Source organism: Pseudorasbora parva, chromosome 23, assembly GCF_024679245.1.
Source record: "Pseudorasbora parva isolate DD20220531a chromosome 23, ASM2467924v1, whole genome shotgun sequence".
NCBI lineage: Eukaryota > Metazoa > Chordata > Actinopteri > Cypriniformes > Gobionidae > Pseudorasbora > Pseudorasbora parva.
Genome location: NC_090194.1, coordinates 6,518,609 through 6,538,574, shown reverse-complemented (window position 1 = coordinate 6,538,574; position 19,966 = coordinate 6,518,609). Strand labels below are relative to the sequence as shown.

The window sequence follows — 19,966 nt, the reverse complement described above, 5'->3', positions numbered from 1 at the left end:
TGTGATTAACATAATATGTTGAGGAGGAAAAGAATGAAAAAACGTATCGGCAAAACAAAACAAAAAAAGTATATTTATATATCTCTAGGCCTATATTAGCAGAAACAAACATTACCTATATTTTTAAAGTAATTTTGTATTAACGTTTAATTTATCATTAAAAATGTTAAAGGCATTTTGTTTTAACATTTAATTAAATTAAAATTGGTCCAAATAATAGCACATTTTTGTTTTATTATTGAACTACGTCTTGGACTTCTATTTTGAAATACATTCTACAGTAGCGCCATTTTGGATCAGAGAGCAGTAGCTCCATACACAAACTGAGTTGGCAGGGAGCAACCAGAGCTCTTGCAACAGATGTGTTGTTGACATCTGTCATTCATTCATTAATTAACGTCCTACTCGTTCTGAGGCTATAGTTGAGCTATAATGGAAATTAACTCGGCTACAACCCCACCGGATTCGGACCCGGCCCAGCGTCGACGGGTTCACAATATGCTGAAGCTCTACTACGGCCTGAATGAGGAAGGAAAAGCCGCAGAACAAGCCGAGTCTCTGGATCCGTGTGATATCAACGGACCGCATTTCGACCCAGAGATTTATTTAAATAAGGTAGTGATGGATAATGATAAAAGTTTGTGTTTTTTGTTTGCGACGTAACGTTAGAAGTGTTGAGGATGCTGTCACTTTGTGGTGTTATTGTCATTGTATCCGACATATTCCATACATTATTCTCCACTATGTATGACTGTGCATGTGTAAAATAGAGGCTAACATCTACTTGGTTTGGCTTTGACATGTCTTGTTTGTCTCAGTTGAGGAATGAGTGTTCTCTGGCTGAGCTGATGGATCATGAGAGCTGTATGGTGAAGCAGATCAGATCTCTGGACAGTGACATGCAAACGCTGGTTTATGAAAACTACAATAAGTTCATCTCAGCCACAGGTTAGCAAATGGATGAAATAATAAATATTAGAATTGAGTGGCATTGGAATGGAGTCACCATAAAATCAATATTGACTTTTTTTTTAATTTATGGAACATTGCCTTGTCTTATAAATTATTTAGCTATTTGTAGTATTATTAGTAGTAATACACGTGCACTTGTAATCTTTAATCAAAACCTTAACCTTTACCTTGGGTTACCTTTACCTTAACCTTAAGGGTGAGAAAATGTATATTATTTTTTTTGCAATATCAATATAACTGTTCGAAAAAGGCTTTTTTAATTGGATATATATAAAAAGACAATTTCATTTCTGTTTTTATGAGGACTTTAATGGCATTTCTCCAGCATGGCTGGACTTCAGGTTTTGTTTGGACATTAATCACAGCATTGCATCATTCATAACCTTCTTTGATGTTAAAAGTGTAACTGTCTCTCCACAGACACAATCAGAAAAATGAAGAATGATTTTAAGAAGATGGAAGATGAAATGGACTGCTTATCAGCGAACATGTCTGCAATCACAGAGTTTAGTGCCCGCATTAGTGGGACGCTGCAGGACCAGCATGCACAGATCACTAAACTATCAGGTATGAATAATAAATGTATGATCCATGACTAGTTCATTTGGTTGCCTTGTATTGATAGTATAACAACCATTATGTCTCAACCCCATTAGATGCTCTCATATACAATTGATCTAAAAGCTCTAAAAGAATTGTACTCAAGCCATGCATCTTTCACCTTCTGATTAGGTGTTCACACTCTCCTCCGTAAGCTGCAGTTTCTGTTTGAGCTGCCAGCCAGGCTTAATAAGTGTCTGGAGCTGCAGGCCTATGCCCAGGCGGTGAGCGCCCACCGGAGAGCACGCTGTGTACTGCAGCAGTACAGTCATATGCCCTCTTTCAGGGGCATCCAAGACGACTGCCATGTCATTATGGAGCAGCTCGCTCAACAGCTGCGGCAGAAATTCAGGTCTGTGCTCTCACGGATGTCATTGCATCTTTGTATTAGTGAAAAAAATGTTAATGCTATATTTAGTAGAATTCAACAAGAAACAGAAATTTGGTTTAACTGCTAATTAAATCATTGTCATGAGTCTAAAATCAAAGTCACGATGCTTTTATCGGACATTATATAATGACAAATGGATGAAGTAGTGTTGTTATTAACTAAAACTATTAAAAATAATCATTAATTCATTAATTGAAATAAAGCTGAAATAAAATGTACATATTAGATAAAAAAAATTAATAAGTATTATATACATTATCACACCTTAATTTTAAGTATTATCAAATAAATACTGTAACAAATATATATCTCATTGTAAATTAACATATTTAATATATTAGTTAATAAGTGTTACCATCATTTTCATAATACTCATATCAATGTATTATGAAAATTAGAAATAAAGCTTTAAAATAAGTTTTATAATAGTATTTTATATATATATATATATATATATATTTTTATTTTTTATTTTTATTTTACTGTAGGTGCCCCCTCCCCCCAAATTCTCTAAAGTCACGTTCTATTAAAAATTAATATGTTCTTGCAGGGATGGAGGTTCGAGTGCTAAAGATCTCTCTGAATGTGTTGAGCTGCTTCTGCAGTTGGACGAGCCTGCGGAGGAGCTCTGTGACAAATTCCTCAGCCACGCCCAGTCTCGTTTGGAGGCGGATCTCCAGGGACTGGAGGCGGAGCTTAAAGACTCTGCGATTACTCATACTGGTGGAGGCTCGGCCCAAAAAGCAAGTCCTGGATCAAATCCCGTATCTCCTAGTTCCTCTGTGCTCAACCCATTCCTCTCCCCTACGGCCGGAACAGACATTCTAGAGTTCATAGATCGAGGGTGTAATGAGTTTGTCAGCAGTCTCTGTTTGGTTATTGCCTCCTATCAAGAATTGTTCATCAACCGTCCGCAAGAGGGTGAATTGGCCTCCAAGAACATCCCAGAGATGGCTAATGGCAAGCTACATGTGTTTGTGGACACCCTAGCTGCTAGGTACTTCTCTCTAGTGGAGCGGAGGATACAGGAAGAGAAGGGGGTGGGAGATAACTCTCTGTTAGTGAGAGCTTTGGATCGCTTCCATCGCAGATTACAGGCCATATCCAAACTACTTCCGGGGTCTGCAGTGCCCAGTCAAGGAACTGAGATAGTGGTGCGAGCAGCCAGAGAGAGAATCAAACAGTACCTGTCTGCCTTACAGACCTTCTACCATGACAGCCTCACTGATGTAAGACAGGCATTGGCTGCCCCTCGTCTATCAGTGGGTGGGGCCAGTGCATCGGGAGGCGGTGCTCTCGTAGGAGGGGCTACAGGGAAGGATTCGCCTCCCAGTCTGCCAGAACTTCTGACGTCCTTATCAAACTTTATTCTGAATCAGTTAAAGTCTGTATTAGCATCAGTGCATCTCTTCACAGCAAAGGACATCACATTTTCTAACAAGCCTTATTTCAAGGTAAATAATAAAGTATATATAAGTACTGCAAGTTATGTATGTAAAAACTTACATTTTAGTATTGGATGTTTTATTTAACCCTCTGATATTCCTCACTGAAGGGTCACGCTTGTGATCCTCGGTGGTCAAAACAGACTGAAGACAGTAACCATAATTTTTTTTTTTTAAATGAAATGAGTGTATTCTGTACTACACAGTGGTTCATTTAAAAATAGACCAAAGGTATTTCAATTCAATACATGGAAGGTTGATTGGTGCCATCGGGTGGGAGAAATAAAGAAAATCATGTAATACCACAGAATATTAGTAACTACTAAATGACTATAGAAATATATCTCAATATGAATCTCAAAGAGCACAGTGGTGTTCGTGTAACTTTTTTTAAGGATCATTTAGGCCTTTCTGTTCATGTTCATATTACAAGTACCACAAAAGTCACCAAGTATAATATTATTCCAGTCCAAACTCAAAACATATTTTTTTTGCGATAGCTGAAGACCACCAAGTTAAAGGAATAGTTCACCCAAAAAATTAAAATTCTGTCATCGTTTACTCACCCTCATAAGACTAATGAAGAATTTTTTAATAAAATCAAAAGGATTCTGTCCCTCCATTGACCGCTATTCAACTACCACTTTGATGCTTCAAAAAGTTCATAAAGAGATCGTAAAACGAATCCATATGAATTAAGCGGTTTAGTCCAAAATTATGACTTTATGATGAACAGATTTAATTCAGGCTTTTATTCACATTTAAACATTCATCAACGCACACATCAGTTATGGTAAATGGAAGCTCAGGCATGCTTATGTTACGGAGCACGTTTGAGCTTCGGCAAGTAGTTTATTATTTTGTGCCAAGCAGGTTCGGTTGAGTGTCTGTTTATGTTCGCTGATTGATGTATATATATATATATACATCAATCAGCATATATATATATATATATATATATATATATATATATATATATATATATATATATATATATATATATGAATAAAATCCTAAATTCAATCTGTTTGTCATACAAAGCGATCTTGTCACTTTAGAAAAATTGGACTATACTGCTCAATTCTCAATTATGGGTTCGTTTTAAGATCTCTATGAACTTTTTGAAGTGTCAAATTGGTAGTTGCACATAGTGTCAATGGAGAGATAGAAATCTCTCAGATTTAATTAAAATATCTTTATTTGTGTTTCAAAGATAAACTAAAGTCTTAAACATGGGGGGTTATGCCATTCTAGCCCTTTAAGTATTACTGATCCTGTGTTGTTTGTCTAATACCCGTCTCATATGTTTCTCTCAGGGTGAGTTTTGCAGTCAGGGTGTGCGTGAGGGTCTGGTGGTGAGCTTTATTAAGTTTATCTGTCAGTCATCTCGGCAGTACTGTGAGAGCGCCGGGGACCGAGGAGGATCCACCCCTCCTGCCCTCCTTCTTTTGCTCTCTCGTCTCTGTCTGGACTATGAGACTTCCACCATCTCCTACATTCTCACACTCACAGATGAACAGTTTCTTGTACAGGTATTCCATATCCATTATATTCTGATGAAAACCAACTCTAAATGGTCTATCCATGCTGACTTTCCTCTCTAAACAGCACCACACTCCAGTCACTCCTGTTACAGCACTTTGTGCAGAGGCCAGAGAAGCAGCTCAGAAATTACTGAACCACTATGTGAAGGTAATTAAAAGTAGAGCTGTAGCTGTCCTGAGTCATTTATTTTGGTCTAGGATTGTTGTTGAGCTGGTTTTGTTTTAATACAGGTTCAGGGGTTAATCATCAGTCAGATGCTGAGGAAGAGCGTGGAAACAAGAGACTGGGTGAACACCATTGAACCTAGAAATGTCCGAGCTGTAATGAAGAGGGTGGTGGAAGATACCACCTCTATTGACGTCCAGGTGATGCATCGAACATTTGTTCCAAATTTTGTAATCCCAAAAAAACAAATATTCAAGATGAGTAACAGGCCATCTTGAATCTATGCAAAGAATGCAGTTAATACTAGAGTATGTTGTTCTTAGACATTTTGCATAAGCCGATTGTAATGTTTTGCTTTTGTGCATATGTCTAGGTGGGATTGCTTTATGAAGAAGGAGTCAGGAAAGCCCACAGCAGTGACTCCAGCAAACGCACCTTCTCTGTGTACAGCAGCTCAAGACCGCAGATCCGCTATGCACCGAGCTACACTCCCAGGTGCACAATCACTGCACTCATTTTACTGAGCCTAAATCAAAATGTCTTACAGAGCCTTGTTCTGTGCATTTAAAAAACGCAACCTATGTCAACCATTTTCCCAAATTTGTAATCTTTTATAAATCTATTGTTAACAAAGGAGAAGCCAAGGAGATTCCCTGCACTTTCCAGTAAAATATAAGCTCTATGGTTGATGGAAGCATGTTTCAGCCACAGAATACATATTTTTTAAAGATAATTGTGACTTTTTATCTGACTTTTTTTCTTATAACTTTGTCATGTAATCATAAAGATAAAAAGTTGCAGTTATTTTTATTTATTTTTGGCAGGAACAAGCTTCCGTTTATGGTTTAACGTTTTTTTAAAAAAGAAAAGAAATTAAGACAGCCAGGAATATTAATATTGTTGTACTAAAAGTTAAGATAAACTTTATTTTATTTTATATTATTATTGCATTATACTATTACAGTATTATTGGAAAATATATATTTAGTTTTCTATTGATTTCTTTAATCTGCACCATTTGAATATAATTATATAGTTTGAATATTTATAGTGTATATAGTAATATTCAATAGGGGTAAAAATTAAGAAATCAATTGGAGAAAAAAAGTCATACCTGAGTAATGTCAAGATATAATGGAATATACAGTCACATATTGATATAGGATATTGTTCATACATGTGTTTTTCCCTTAGTGCTCCAATGGACACAAACTTGCTCAGTAACATTCACAAGCTATTTTCTGAGAGGATTGATATCTTTAGTCCAGTGGAGTTTAACAAGGTAAAAAAACAAAACACTATTATGCTATTGTTAATGTAATTTAACTAATTGACCAATTTTTTCAGTCTGTATAACCAGTTTTCCCTCTTGTCCTAGGTCTCCGTGCTAACTGGCATCATTAAGATAAGTCTGAAGACATTCCTTGAATGTGTCCGTCTCCGAACATTTGGCAGATACGGACTGCAGCAAATCCAAGTGGACTGTCATTACTTACAGATGTACCTTTGGCGGTTTGTGTCTGATGAGAACTTGGTGCATTTCCTGTTGGATGAGATTGTTGGTAGTGCCGCCCATCGGTGCTTGGACCCGTCTCCAATGGAGCAAAGTGTCATTGAGGTCATCTGTGAGAGGGGGTAGAATGGGTGTTTGTCCTTAAATCTGCAGTCCAGTTTGCACATAAGTGACTCACTTGATGGACAATATTAATACTTATATTTGAAGTTTTCATGTAACTGCTCGTTTGAACACTGAATATAAAATCTGTGACCTCCAATTGAACCCTATCAAATCAGCATTGAGATCACTTTTTTTTTTACCTTCATTTTGTTGAAGCTTTGAATATGTGAGCATTGGGTGCTAAAAGCTGAACGTGTATTGTCTTTTGTCAGAGTCACAAAATGAACATTAAAACAGTGCAACATTAAAATTCAATAAACCCATTTATTTAACTAAGATCACTATATTAAAGGGATAGTTCACCCAAAAATGAAAATTCTGTCATAATTTACTTACCCTCATGTTGTTCCAAACCTGTATAGATATTTTGAAAAACAAAGTATTTTTACTTTACTATGGTAGTCAATGGTTGCTCTCTGCTTGGTTGCAAATATTTTTCCAAATATCTTTTTTCGTGTTCAGTAGAGCAAAGAAACTCATAGAGGTTTGGAACAACATGAGGTTAAGTGAATTATGACAGAATTTCCATTTTTGGGTGAACTATTCCTTTAAGTGTAAGATTATTTGTTCAAAATGTTATTTTATGGTTTATTACTGTATTCATCGACTTTAAAGGCTGTTCAATCTGCATAACTGGATAGTATGTATTTAATAAACGTTATGTACAAAATTACTATGCGTCTAACAGTTTCTTGGGAGGAGAAACCGCTGTTGTTTGTAGGCGGTTGTTACTGTCTATGGTTGTTGAGTGCACTGTATATGAACCCAGCGCAAACTCTCTCGCCATTGGTCAGGAAAGCAGTGAGGGCGGGTCTTTTTCGTTCTTCACTAATTCGGATTGGTTTGCTGGTTGTCTCTCCCCACTCTTCTGATGGCAGCGATACGCGCTGATTGGTCACAGACAGTAAACGCAAACAGCGTGTTCTAGGCGAAACCACGCAGCGGCAGGCGTGACCTCCTCATACTGTGGTGATGATGATGAGCGGTTACCATACAATATAACCCTAAGTTCGTGGAAAACCGAGGTAAGAGAAAAATACGCTGTTTATAATATTCCTGTATTAATGTGTCGTCTGATATAATAATAATCACGATATTACGAATGCGTTTTTTACACTAATATTAACAAAAGCACTGTAATATAAATAATTCTACTACCCTATTCTTGTATAGTATGAGAATGTTTTGTCAGCCATGCCAAGTGCTCTGATCTTCACTTAGCTTAGTCCCAAACAGGCAAAAATGAAGCCGAACAAGCACAAAGCATCACATCCAGCAGAAAAGGAATTTGGAGGTGCTCTTGGTGAGCCAGTAACGTTATTTGTTGTTGTGTGGTGTGCATAATCAAATGTTTGTGTATGTGTAATAATTGGTCTGCTGTGTGATATATTTGACATCATGTGTTCTCCTCACCTATCCAGGTGCTACCTGCATCCCTGTGTTCCTGCCTCTGACGGTTCTGTTCCTCCTGAGTGTGTGTCGGTCTCCAGCAGCCAGTGTCCTGCAGTGGCCTCCTCCTTTAACCCCCGCAGCACAGTTATGGGACCCTTTGGCCGCGGTTCTGGTTGTGGGTTGGATCACCCTGCAGAGTTTTCTCTACCTGCTGCCCATTGGGAAGGTGAGATGCATCATTCATTTCTTTGAAAGCCAAACTGGATTATTTTCTGAAGAGAGTGTCAGATATTATACTGATTCATTTGTTAACAGGTTTCGGAAGGACTGGTCCTCAGAGATGGATCCAGACTGAAATATCCCATAAATGGTCTGTCTGAAATGTTATAGAAAAAATGCTGATAATGGCTGCTTGACATATTTTTAATTGTTATTTAATTTTTTTTAAACACAGATTGTCTTTGTGTCTGACATGAATTTAACAGGGTAGCTTTTGCCTCCTTTGTCCTTGGGTTTACCACATGCTCAAAGTAGAGTTCAAATTCCATTTGTCAGTAATCTCCATTATCTTCACTGTGCTTCAGTTCATTGTTCAGTTCACCAAGTTATACCATAGTTTAATACTTCAAGACTTTCATATACTGATGGTTCAAGTCTACAATGCAACAAGTCTGTGCATTTGATTGTGACTTGTTGTATTTTATTTATTAGGTTTCCATGCCCTGAGCATTACTGCTCTACTTTTGATAGTATGTGTTTGGCTGGGAATGCCACTCGGGTATCTGTTTGAGCTCATTTTGCCTCTGGCTGTGTGTGCCATTGGGCTGTCCTACCTGCTGTCTATGTACCTGTATATCCGCTCCTTCTGGGCACCGCAACATGCTTTATCACACGGAGGAAACACGGGTGAGATGATCAGCTCTTATATTTACAGATCAGTGTGATTTCTGATATTATCTATAAGTATTCACTATCCATGCAGTCACTTGACTTTTGTGATGCTGAAACCGTTCAGATATTCCAGATGCTGCTACTGTTTGTCTCTTTGAAATATTTGTCATTTCAATTTCTTTGTCATTTGCAGGAAATCCTCTGTATGACTTCTTCATGGGTCGAGAGCTCAACCCTCGCGTTGGAGACTTTGACTTGAAATATTTCTGTGAACTAAGACCTGGATTAATAGGCTGGGTAAGAGACTTCCAGATGTGTGTGTGTGTGTGTATGTATGTATATATAATTTTTTTTTAAAGTTTTGAAAATAGTCTCTTATTTGCAACATGGCTAGATTTATTTGGCCAAAAATGCAGCACACAGTAACATGGTGAAATATTATTACAAAAATACAGTAATGTTGTGAAATATTAAAATTTTGGATAACTGTTTACTAATTTATTTTAAAATGTAGTATTTTTTTTATGCTCAAGAAACATTTAGTTTTATCACTGTTGAACATAATTGTTTTGCTTAATTTTTTTTTTGTAGAAAATATAATAAAAACTATTTTATCAGAAAATTTAAAAGAGTAGCATTTATTTGAAATATAAATCTCTTTTAACATTATAATTCTCTTTACCGTCACTTTTGATCGATTTAATTGCTCCTTGTTGAATGAAAGTTTACATAAAGGTCCAGTATATGCAAGGTTTAAATGAACACGAAAATGTTTGCCTATGTCACTTTTTCTCTTTTGTGCCATTGTTTTTCAGGTGGTAATAAACCTGGGGATGTTAATGAAAGAAGTAGAGCTGAGGGACTCTCCATCTCTTGCCATGCTGCTTGTCAACGGCTTCCAGCTCCTCTATGTAGCAGATGCACTGTGGAATGAAGTATGACAAAACGAGTGTAGTCTGAAAACTGTAATGTATGGATTCCCACATAGTACATAACATTTATACTTTTCCTTGTGCCTGCAGGAGGCTGTGCTTACTACTATGGACATAGTGCATGATGGATTTGGGTTCATGTTGGCGTTTGGCGATCTGGCCTGGGTTCCCTTCACATATGGCCTTCAGGCCATGTTTCTGGTTGTGCACCCACAGTCACTTAGTACTCTTGGAGCAGCAGGGATTATTCTTCTAAATGGTAATTTACAGCCTGGTTTGCAGCAATTTGAGTGTATAACAAGTTCTAACTTTCCTCTTTTCAATCTTTCGCAGGAATTGGTTATTTCATTTTCCGGAAGTCCAACTCTCAGAAGAATCAGTTCAGAAGAGACCCCACACATAAAAGTGTACAACGTCAGTAATCACATGCACTACATACTTTGAGTTTGTACACAGTGAACACGTTATACATTATCAGTATCTAACTCAAACGTAAATGGAGAACAGGATGAAATTCTTACTGGATACACAATTTTGGCCTCCAGAATAACAAATTAATTCTCTCATCCACCCTTTTCACTTGTAGACCTAGAAACGATTGCCACAGCAACAGGAAAGCGGCTACTGGTATCAGGGTGGTGGGGGTTTGTCAGGCATCCAAACTACCTGGGGGACCTTCTCATGGCTCTGGCCTGGTCCCTGCCTTGTGGTAAGTGATGGGCAAATTATTAATAATTGATGTCCCTCATGATTTTTTTATTCTTTTTTTAAATAACCTATTTCTTACTGCATTACATTTCAATATTATTATTCACTATATTATTACAATAATAAAACACCACACCATCACAGTAGCCAAAATGTTTGTGTTAAAGGGATGGTTCACCCAAAAATGAAAAATTGTCCTCATTTACTCAGCCTCATGTCATTCCAAACAAGACTTTTTAATGATACCCGAGATATTTCTGTCCCTCCACTGAAAGTCTAAGTAACCAAAATAAATATATTTGAATCAAGTTTTGCGAAAGATAAGATTGCTCTTTGATGAATAGTGTTGGTTCACCCAAAAAGGAAAATGATGTCATTATTACTCACCCTCATGTTATTCCAAGCCCGTAAGACCTTTGTTCATCTTCAGAACACAAAAATATTTTTAATGAAATCCGAGAGCTCTGACCCTTCCAAAGGCGCAACGTCATTGCAACGTTAAAGCTCCAAAAAAGGTATAAGGGTAAAGACAATTTATTCTCGTACTCTGTTGACGTAGTAAATACAGTGCAACGTTTCCGAGTTCTATGGCAGAACGGTGGCTCATCATTGGCAAACTCCTGCGTCAGCATCACACTCATGCGTTGTCAGACTTGAACGTCTTGAACATCGTCAGCCAATGGTAAGCCGGCGTACTGATGTAGAACTTGGAAGCGCTGCACTGTGTTTACAATGTCAACAGCGAAGGAGACTAACAGAAGAGAAGAGATTGTTGAATAAAATTATTTATTTTTTTCGTTTTTGGACGTTCTCATTGCTATATAAATGAACAAAGGTCTCACGGGTTTGGAACGACATGAGGGGGAGTAATTAATGAGGACAATTTTCATTTTTGGGTGAACTAACCCTTTAATTTAGGCTTTTATTTACATCTAAACAATGATTGTCACACATACCCAGAGCACATCACAGTGTTTATAAATAAAAAAATCGTAATTTGTTTTTCAAAGATTAACAAGTCTTATGGGTTTGAAATGACATGAGAGAGTGAGTAAATTATGAACTATCAATTTAAAGGTATTTAGTTGTATGTTAAATCCAAATTTTAAATGATCCATGTCTTGCCATCAAAATAAAATGTAAGACAAATCATACTTGTACACATTATAATAATTTGTTTATTCCACTATTTTCCCCCCTAGGAATGTCACATATTCTGCCTTATTTCTATGTCATATATTTCACCGTTCTTCTCATCCACCGAGAGGCCAGAGATGAGAAACAATGCCGAGCCAAGTACGGCCTGGCCTGGGACACATACTGCAGACGAGTGCCCTACAGAATAATCCCGTTCATTTATTAATGCGGACTGATGTGTTCTGAACAAACAAAAGATTGTTGCGTGCAACCGTTTAGGTGCAAAAGTGGATGTGTCATCATCGGTGCTGAGAACTGGACATCTATTGAGCCAACATAAAATATATTGCATATCTTGTTTTTGTTTTTTGCATATGGCAAAAATATGGCAGTTTATCCATTCAAATGTTTAAAAATGAAAAAATATATTCTATTATATTATTAAAAATAATTTTCATATCAGTGCTTTTTGAATCTTTAAGTGTAGACCGTAGCATAAATGACATTTAAAGGGTTAGTTCACCAAAATAAATTCTGTCATTAATTCCTCACCCTCATGTCATTACGGTTCATCTTTGGATCACAAATTAAGATATTTTTTATAAAATCTTAGTGCTGTCTGATTCCTTCATGGACAGCAATGCAACAAACACTTTCAAGGCCCAGAAAGGTAGTTAAAATAGTCCATGTGACACAACCTTAATGTTATGAAGAGATGAGAATACTTTCTAAACCAAAATAATAATTTTATTGACAGAGAGCCCATAGGTGCTGTGCTGCACTGCGGTTACGACGTGAACATCATAGGAGACTGACATGGAAGAGAAGAAATTCTTCAATAAAGTCATTATTTTTGTTTGATTATTGTGTGTGTGGGGGGGGATTCTCGTCTCTTCACATCATTAAGGTTGAACTATTTTAACAATGTCTTTACTACCTGGGCCTTGAAAGTGTTTGTTGCGTTGCTGTCCATGAAGGGATCAGAGAGTGTTAGGATTTCATCTAAAATATCTTCATTTGTGTTCCGAAGATGAACAAAGGTCTTATGGGTTTGGAACAACGTATGGGTGAGTAATTAATGACAGAAATTTCATTTTGGGGTGAACTAAACCTTTAAAGATACTACAATAGTATTAATAATAGTAACAAATTTATTTTCAACAATTTTTTTTTAATTCTTTCACATCACAAATGCTTTTAATAAAGAATTGTTTTATTTTTAAATCACTACTAATATATTGTAATAATCACAATCTCACTCAATCTCTTCTATCAACACACGTTTACATCTACTTTTTTCCAGCCCCCCTTCCAAACGTTTCTTCTCTCCCTCTAATGCCGTCCTCTCCTCCTCCCTTCTCTCATAGTCCATCCACACACATCCTGCCAGACTCCTCAAAGCTTTGGGATTCTCTTTTACCCAAGACTGAAAAAACTCGCACTTCTTTCCGGCTTGAAAATACATCCGCCTCGTCCGCTCGTCTTCCTTAGGAACAGAAGCCTTTGCCTTGCTCAAAGCTGTGCGCAGCTGGGACAAAGCAGACAGCGAATATCCCTCGGCGTCCTCTCTGTTCTCTCCAGTCAGAATATGAGCCACCGATTCCACAGCTCGAAGTGAAGCTAAAGGGTCCTCACGATCAAAGTGTCCTCCTGCAGATACAGCCCTTATTCCTGCGTCAAGTGCCTCTGGGACAGAGTTAAAGACCCGTCCACCACCCAGACCCTCTGAGATGGCAAGCACTGCCTGACAAAACTCCAGCAACATCTCTGAGAAATCTCCATTGAAAAGACACAGAGAAAAAGTGTAACCATAAAGAGCATTGATCAGGCTGAACTGCACTAGAGGAGATGGGTTTGATGATAGCTTGTGAAGAGGAGAGATTTTGGCACTTATTGGGGGGATTGAGCTTCTTGGTGTTTTGTCTGATTGAACTTTACTGTGAATGGCTTCCTTGACATCATGATTCCCAGACTGAAGTTCCTCTATAAGTGCGTCCTTCTCGTGTCGTTCCCACCAGGGGCTCCACAGGACAACCATCCCACCGATGCCACCTTCTTTCACCAATCTCTCAAACTTCTCCTTTTCCTGAACAGACAACAACGACCAGAGTTCCTCCTCTGAAAGAGAGTCAATATCCAGCCCAGCTAACTTTTCAGCTAAATCTGCTTCCTCTTCATCACTCCCATCTTCAATAGCTCCAAGTTTCGCCAGTATTTCTTGCACCTCATGACTTTTTTCATCCCCTCCAGACTGAATCTCTGCTAACCTAGAGAGCAGCTCCAAAGCATGTGCATCTTGTTCGGTCACACCATTTTCATCTTCTCCCAAGTTCCTTAATAAATTTTCCATCCCCCCCTCGCTCCCCGCACTCTGTCTGAGCCGCAACAGAATTTCGTGCATCTTCCTTTTCCCCTCTTCATCTGTGGCACCTTGGGATTTCAGCTCCTGAAGCACAGACTCTTTGTAAAACTCCTCTGAGCATGAAGAGTGATTCTGACTCCTGTAACAAGCCAGTCCGCAATATAGGATGTTACACCTTGGGCAAGTGTAACAGGACGGTTTGGATAAGCAAAGCCCACATGGCTTTACTAATGATGCCTTTCCATCAGTAGTTCCACCCTTTGTGCCATCAGCAGGTTTCAGGAGATGTTCAGAAGTCCCTCTTTTGGGAAGTGCGATCCCATCTTTGGTGGTAATTGAGTCAGGGTCTGTTTCTGGCCAGTCGCTGAAGTGTTCCTCCTCCTTTGGTGCAATGTCAGTGAGTAATGAACGAACACACGCAGGCATTTTACGTCTGACAACAGGATCCATGACCAACTAATTTTCTGAGAAAGAATACGTTTGTATAATAGTTATTATCTAAAATTAAAACGAAAAAAACAACAACTTTAAATCAAAAATTTCACAAACCCGAAACGGATGCCATTAAATTACACACCAACGCCACTACTAATAAAGTGTTTTATAGTATTTATCTTACCTGAGCAGAACTTCGCGAATACACACTTTGTTTACAAACAAATAAACTTGAAAAGTACTGGATATTTTCATCAGTGCGTGATTATAAATATGCTTTCATATTGACGCGTCACGTCAGAAATACGTTGCTTGTCGCAACATGATGACGTATCCATCTCCGATGCCTCCCGCTCTTCAAGCGAGCGACGAGAGTGCGCAATATTTGCGCAGACAGACAGATGGATGGATTTGTTTTCCTATTTTTTTCTACTGTACTCTCACACTTGATTAATATTCTAATCGCACGAAAGTGCACAATAAAGCCAACATAAATCCAATAGGCCTATGTTACAAGTGAAAGCACAATAAGGATTGAATATAGTTGACTAATAAACCAACAAATTATATTCAATAAATTACATGCTTTAACATTTGTTGACTTATTCAGAAGCTGTTTGAAATGTGATGTCAATATAAACTAAGGGGAAAGCACATGTTTAAAAAAATGATGAGAAGCAATATTTAAAAATACGAAAAAATAAGTTTAAAAAATAAGGTGGTAAATAAGTATATAAAATGTTTTATTTGATGGATGGATGGATGGATGGATAGATAGATAGATCTGTTTCAATCCTAAACATCAGGAACAACATGAAAAATGTTTGCTATAATCACAAACTTTATTACAATGGCAAACACTGGCATTGAAATGGTACACTAATGACTGAATTGAAAGAATTTACAATTTTTCCATCTGTTCAAAGAAGAGAGAACATTATTATACATTTCCACCCTTTTCTGTATTTCAGTTTAGTTCAGTAGCTGTGCCCATGGTGACTCCAGCATTTAAAATCCCTTCTTCAGAAGCCAGTCCTTCAGCTCTTTATCAAACTGCCCTTTAATTCTAATAGTCCCAGTTACTTCATTGACCTGTGTTGGAGGCTCTTTGCCCGTAAGGCCCAGCAGGAATTCCTTAACATCCTTATTCAGGGCCTAGAAATGATTGATGTAATGTTAATACAAACATTTTGGACCACTATATTATTACATATTGCGCTTCTTAACATGTCTGTTCATTGCACTCACCCATATGTCTCCCTCAACCTTTCTGAGCAGAGTGCTATGTTGACTCCCATGCTTGATGTCAGAGTAAACAGGAACATTGTGCATTCTAGAGCGACGGATCATGTAGGGCAGTGAAGGTGGTGTAGCTGTGTAAATAATAAATGAAACCCATCAATGAAAATATTACAAAATGTTTTTTCCAACAACACATTAAAACATTATTTATTGTAGCTTAAAGGATTAGTTCACTTCAAAATGAACATTTCCTGAGAAATCAGTACTTCCAATCCATGTACGTCATGGATGTGATCTTCTAAAGAATTCTGACGTCATACGTCAAGATGAGTTTGAGGTTTAAGTATATAAATGTTATTTTTTTGTAGAAAATGACCGATGTTTTCGCTAAATTATAGAAAAAACCCTATAAGGGCCACTTTTTTGAGCTTCAAACTCAATGGACCCTGACACTTCCCTATAAAAAGCTTGGAAGTGCCCAGATATTTATTAATATAACTCTGATTGTGTTCATCAGAAAGAAGAAAGTCATAGATACCTAGGGGATGGCTTCAGGGTGAGTAAATTATGGGCTAATTTTCATTTTAAAGTGAACTAATCTTAGTCATAATAATAATAATTAATGTCAATAATATTAATATAGGGAACCAACCCATAACAATAAAAAACATTAATAATAATGTGAATTAATTAAATTCGTGAAAGAATGAATTTAATGAATAGATAATAAGAGAATGATAGTATGCATTTTCACAACTTGGGTACCTGGTGGTGGGATCCATCCTGACGGAGCAGGACCATCATGTCTAGGAGGAGTTGGGATGCGTGAAGGAGGAATAAGTCTCTCCACAAACCTGAACTCTTCTGAGGATTCAGTTATGTCCCCTGATCCTTCAGCAGGGCTGTTTTGTATCTAAAACAAAAGCGTATTATGAAGCACTCAGTTATGTTTCATTATTAAGCTAAAATTATTGTTTGTTGTTACTGCACAAACCCACACACAACATTTCAAGAACAAATCAACCCGATGCAAATGTACATAGATTGTGACAGCCAATGCACCACCATTAGACTACCAGGAGGATACATTATAAGGTAAAACTGATTGTAATACTAACTCTTAAGCAAGATCCAGTCCTCAATGAACGTGTGGCTGGATTAAAAGCCCTGTAAGCAACTCTTGCAGCTCGACAGACTGTCAAAGACATGCTTCTGACGGAGGCGGACATTTCTCTTTTCTGAGAGAGCGGAAGGACAACAGAATCTTACGTCATGGTTTTGAATGAAGAAGCTTTATTGACAAAAAAAATAGTTTTAAATGTATAAATCCATATTTATAACATTTTATTAACTTACATGAAGCAATAAATTAATATGCCACATTATAATAAATGTATGCGTAAAATTCTGTCATGGGGACTTTTAAGTGGCTTTAATAAAATGAGCATGCGCAGAAGGCAGAACATTTTCTAGAATTGCGCCGTAAACGCTTCAGACTTGTTGATGTTTGTTCGTGTTTGCACCGCTCTTCATAGTTGTGCTGATTCGATTCATGTTAGTACTGATATTTACTTTTAATATATAAGTAATAGTTATGATGATATTGTGCTGTTTGTAAAGATTCTGTTACGCTAATGACACTTTCATTCTGTTTTATTTTAGACTTGACATCATGCAGTTGTTTGTTCGTGCCCAAACCTTGCACTCCATTCACCTGAATGGGTCAGAGACTGTTGCCCATATCAAGGTACTCTGTCTTATAGCCCACATTTTATACATAGTTAATTAAGGCAAACTTAAATGAGGGTCAACTTAAACGGGAGATTGCATTTCACTAACTATACTTGTTTTTCAGGCTCAGATTGAAGCTTTGGAGGGTCTGGCCTGTAATGACCTGATCATTTCACACTGCGGGATTCCTCTTCAGGATGAAACACTGATTTGTCAGTCTGGTATTGAGGAGTTCAACACTCTTGAGGTCTCATCGAGACTGTTAGGAGGTAAAGCTCAACCCATGTGGCTTTACTACCCTCTACCTGTGACCATTTAGTAGACGATGAAAGGAATTATGAGTTACATTATTTAAAACTTAATGTTTTGAAAGTCTCTAAATTTCTATATTATTTTATGATGAATAATTGGTAACTGGCTGCCTATTATGATGCATTATCTTAGTTTGAATGTTTTCATAAATATATTCTTCCCACCCAAAGGCAAAGTCCACGGTTCCCTGGCGAGAGCAGGAAAAGTCAGAGGACAAACTCCCAAGGTGAGCCTACATGTAGTTGCATCCCAATATGGAAAAAGTACATAATAATAATAATAGATTGTAACGCACTTTTTACTCTGAAGAATCTCAAAGTGCAAATTGCACATTAAAAGGACAAGTCCCCCTCAAAAATTAGAAATGGACACATTGCCCCAATATTTGATTCTCGATACTGCAATTCATTACGCACAAATTACAAACGTTACATCTTTTAGGCTGGTTTGCTTAAATTCCTACATGGCACTTTAATTTTTGCAGTGAATGAGTGTGTGGCGTCAGTAATGTGAACTACTTTTTCTGTTCTTCTTTATTTATTTTCTTATATTTGTTTTTAACCTTTAAATAAAAAGCCCAATAACATCCCATCCTCAGGCAGTTTCATAGTTGTGTGAATCCTGTCACTGTAAACTGTCCTGCAAATCTTGTCACAGTTAGCATCCTTCTATACACACTCCACATTACTTTAATTTAGAATTCATTAGGATAGTATGAGATGCAGCAATTTTCAATAATATTCATATCCCATAATATTGTGAGAATTCTAAGTCAATAATTGACTTGATATTTATCCTTTCAGGTGGACAAGCAGGAAAAGAAAAAGAAAAAGACCGGCAGGGCAAAGAGAAGAATTCAGTACAACCGACGCTTTGTCAATGTTGTACCAACTTTTGGCAAAAAGAAAGGACCAAATGCCAACTCATAATTGTTGTTCACTGCATTCCTGGGCTGTTTAATTTGCCTAATCAGTAATTTAAAAAAAATTGATAGGAAAATTGTAATGTAAAAGCCAGCTGATTCATAAAATGAAGTAATGTATTCACGTTATATGCTATAATGATGTTTAGTACAAGTATCATATGATAAAATACAGTTTTTGATTGTTATATATGATGACACTGATTCACTAGGATCTCTTAAAGGGATAATTCCCCCCAAAATGGCCATTTACTCACCCTCAAGTTATTCCCAACCTGAACACAAAATAAGATATTTTGAAGAGTGCAGTGGCAAGAAAGATGTTTTGTAAATTGCAAATAAAAACATTTAATGAAATATGATTGATTCACATATTACATTTGTACGATTTGAATATACATTAGAATATAAGTTTAATTTTGCAGCATCATGAAATGTGGCTTTGGTAAGTCATTTTAAAAGTCCGTCTCAATACAGGAGCAGCAAGTGCAAAGCTACTCTTTTCTTGAACTCTTTCCCACTGGATCAGTGATCACCACGACGCCCCACGCAGCCAGACCTTAGGAGAAAACGGATGAAAGTCAGTTATAATTTCATAACTCAAACAGAGAGAATGCATGAAGGACCTCACCTGCTGCAAATACGATCTGAGCCACTGTGCCCATAGATGTTGGTCCACCTACATGCATGACTTTACGCGCTTGCATGAACACATATCCGCCCGAAGCCAGGAGCCCACCGCCCGAGAGGATCCGACAGCTCCAGCAGTTCTCAAACAACGGTTTTGCTGTGACCGGACTCGACTTCTCCGGTAGTGACGGTAGATTTGACATGTTCTGGTAAAAGTGTCAAAGCTCCCTTGTATCGGTCTCCGCTGTTTATAAACAATGACACTTTCTACTTTCCAAGTAATCTGGTAACATTATTAACACTGATATAGAGAACGGCCTACCAACACGAATTGATTTGGACAGTGTAAGGTGAGAAAAATCGGGTGTCACAATGACCTTAAAAACCGGAAGCATTTAGCACTGCTTGTGGCTAGCGATGGCCGATTTCGAATCATGAATTCATAAAGCTTCGAAACATCTACGAAGCGAATCTTA

The 19,966-nt window shown here is 37.5% G+C and overlaps 6 protein-coding genes across 7 annotated transcripts; 3 read left to right on the top strand and 3 right to left on the bottom strand.

Moving 5' to 3' along the window:
• The first annotated feature begins 291 nt into the window (after positions 1-291).
• vps51 (VPS51 subunit of GARP complex) lies at positions 292-7,466 on the top strand. The gene is made up of 11 exons (XM_067432668.1): positions 292-615; positions 819-948; positions 1,393-1,539; positions 1,705-1,924; positions 2,514-3,417; positions 4,725-4,940; positions 5,017-5,100; positions 5,184-5,318; positions 5,492-5,613; positions 6,313-6,400; positions 6,497-7,466. Exons 1-11 carry the CDS (start codon positions 433-435, stop codon positions 6,755-6,757), a joined length of 2,490 nt encoding a protein of 829 aa, XP_067288769.1. The 5' UTR covers positions 292-432; the 3' UTR covers positions 6,758-7,466.
• Positions 7,467-7,680: 214 nt separating this feature from the next.
• Positions 7,681-12,435, top strand: tm7sf2 (transmembrane 7 superfamily member 2). Of its 2 annotated transcripts, none has more exons than XM_067433532.1 (11): positions 7,681-7,821; positions 8,033-8,099; positions 8,218-8,414; positions 8,504-8,558; positions 8,900-9,094; positions 9,273-9,376; positions 9,895-10,014; positions 10,102-10,270; positions 10,345-10,425; positions 10,598-10,720; positions 11,922-12,432. In XM_067433532.1, exons 2-11 carry the CDS (start codon positions 8,039-8,041, stop codon positions 12,080-12,082), a joined length of 1,266 nt encoding a protein of 421 aa, XP_067289633.1. In that variant the 5' UTR covers positions 7,681-7,821; positions 8,033-8,038; the 3' UTR covers positions 12,083-12,432. The 2 variants fall into 2 exon arrangements, with proteins under 2 accessions (XP_067289633.1, XP_067289634.1); XM_067433533.1 differs by having other exon boundaries at positions 7,714-7,821; positions 8,018-8,099; positions 11,922-12,435.
• Positions 12,436-12,727: 292 nt separating this feature from the next.
• Positions 12,728-14,996, bottom strand: znhit2 (zinc finger, HIT-type containing 2). The gene is made up of 2 exons (XM_067433531.1): positions 14,838-14,996; positions 12,728-14,682 (listed from the first exon to the last, which is right to left on the bottom strand). Exon 2 carries the CDS (start codon positions 14,666-14,668, stop codon positions 13,112-13,114), a length of 1,557 nt encoding a protein of 518 aa, XP_067289632.1. The 5' UTR covers positions 14,669-14,682; positions 14,838-14,996; the 3' UTR covers positions 12,728-13,111.
• A 480-nt stretch (positions 14,997-15,476) lies between these two features.
• mrpl49 (mitochondrial ribosomal protein L49) lies at positions 15,477-17,156 on the bottom strand. The gene is made up of 4 exons (XM_067433407.1): positions 17,014-17,156; positions 16,661-16,808; positions 15,902-16,026; positions 15,477-15,808 (listed from the first exon to the last, which is right to left on the bottom strand). Exons 1-4 carry the CDS (start codon positions 17,122-17,124, stop codon positions 15,662-15,664), a joined length of 531 nt encoding a protein of 176 aa, XP_067289508.1. The 5' UTR covers positions 17,125-17,156; the 3' UTR covers positions 15,477-15,661.
• Positions 17,157-17,343: 187 nt separating this feature from the next.
• faub (FAU ubiquitin like and ribosomal protein S30 fusion b) lies at positions 17,344-19,134 on the top strand. Its single transcript, XM_067433581.1, has 5 exons — positions 17,344-17,449; positions 17,558-17,642; positions 17,751-17,895; positions 18,109-18,164; positions 18,742-19,134. The coding sequence occupies exons 2-5, from the start codon at positions 17,568-17,570 to the stop codon at positions 18,865-18,867; spliced, it is 402 nt and encodes a 133-aa protein (XP_067289682.1). The 5' UTR covers positions 17,344-17,449; positions 17,558-17,567; the 3' UTR covers positions 18,868-19,134.
• A 92-nt stretch (positions 19,135-19,226) lies between these two features.
• Positions 19,227-19,916, bottom strand: dmac1 (distal membrane arm assembly component 1). The gene is made up of 3 exons (XM_067433582.1): positions 19,813-19,916; positions 19,492-19,734; positions 19,227-19,419 (listed from the first exon to the last, which is right to left on the bottom strand). The coding sequence occupies exons 2-3, from the start codon at positions 19,691-19,693 to the stop codon at positions 19,355-19,357; spliced, it is 267 nt and encodes an 88-aa protein (XP_067289683.1). The 5' UTR covers positions 19,694-19,734; positions 19,813-19,916; the 3' UTR covers positions 19,227-19,354.
• Positions 19,917-19,966: the final 50 nt, after the last annotated feature.

Coding starts and splice junctions, on each gene's coding strand:
- vps51 (XM_067432668.1), top strand. CDS start 433: ATGGAAATTAACTCGGCTACAACCCCACCGGATTCGGACCCGGCCCAG. Junction 1,925..2,513: donor CAGCTGCGGCAGAAATTCAG/GTCTGTGCTCTC, acceptor ATGTTCTTGCAG/GGATGGAGGTTCGAGTGCTA. Junction 5,319..5,491: donor CCACCTCTATTGACGTCCAG/GTGATGCATCGA, acceptor GCATATGTCTAG/GTGGGATTGCTTTATGAAGA.
- tm7sf2 (XM_067433533.1), top strand. CDS start 8,039: ATGAAGCCGAACAAGCACAAAGCATCACATCCAGCAGAAAAGGAATTT. Junction 9,095..9,272: donor ATCACACGGAGGAAACACGG/GTGAGATGATCA, acceptor TGTCATTTGCAG/GAAATCCTCTGTATGACTTC. Junction 9,377..9,894: donor GACCTGGATTAATAGGCTGG/GTAAGAGACTTC, acceptor ATTGTTTTTCAG/GTGGTAATAAACCTGGGGAT.
- znhit2 (XM_067433531.1), bottom strand. CDS start 14,668: ATGGATCCTGTTGTCAGACGTAAAATGCCTGCGTGTGTTCGTTCATTA.
- mrpl49 (XM_067433407.1), bottom strand. CDS start 17,124: ATGTCCGCCTCCGTCAGAAGCATGTCTTTGACAGTCTGTCGAGCTGCA. Junction 16,027..16,660: donor AGGATGGATCCCACCACCAG/GTACCCAAGTTG, acceptor TTATTTACACAG/CTACACCACCTTCACTGCCC. Junction 15,809..15,901: donor AGGTTGAGGGAGACATATGG/GTGAGTGCAATG, acceptor AATCATTTCTAG/GCCCTGAATAAGGATGTTAA.
- faub (XM_067433581.1), top strand. CDS start 17,568: ATGCAGTTGTTTGTTCGTGCCCAAACCTTGCACTCCATTCACCTGAAT. Junction 17,643..17,750: donor AGACTGTTGCCCATATCAAG/GTACTCTGTCTT, acceptor CTTGTTTTTCAG/GCTCAGATTGAAGCTTTGGA. Junction 18,165..18,741: donor TCAGAGGACAAACTCCCAAG/GTGAGCCTACAT, acceptor TTATCCTTTCAG/GTGGACAAGCAGGAAAAGAA.
- dmac1 (XM_067433582.1), bottom strand. CDS start 19,693: ATGTCAAATCTACCGTCACTACCGGAGAAGTCGAGTCCGGTCACAGCA. Junction 19,420..19,491: donor TCAGATCGTATTTGCAGCAG/GTGAGGTCCTTC, acceptor TTTTCTCCTAAG/GTCTGGCTGCGTGGGGCGTC.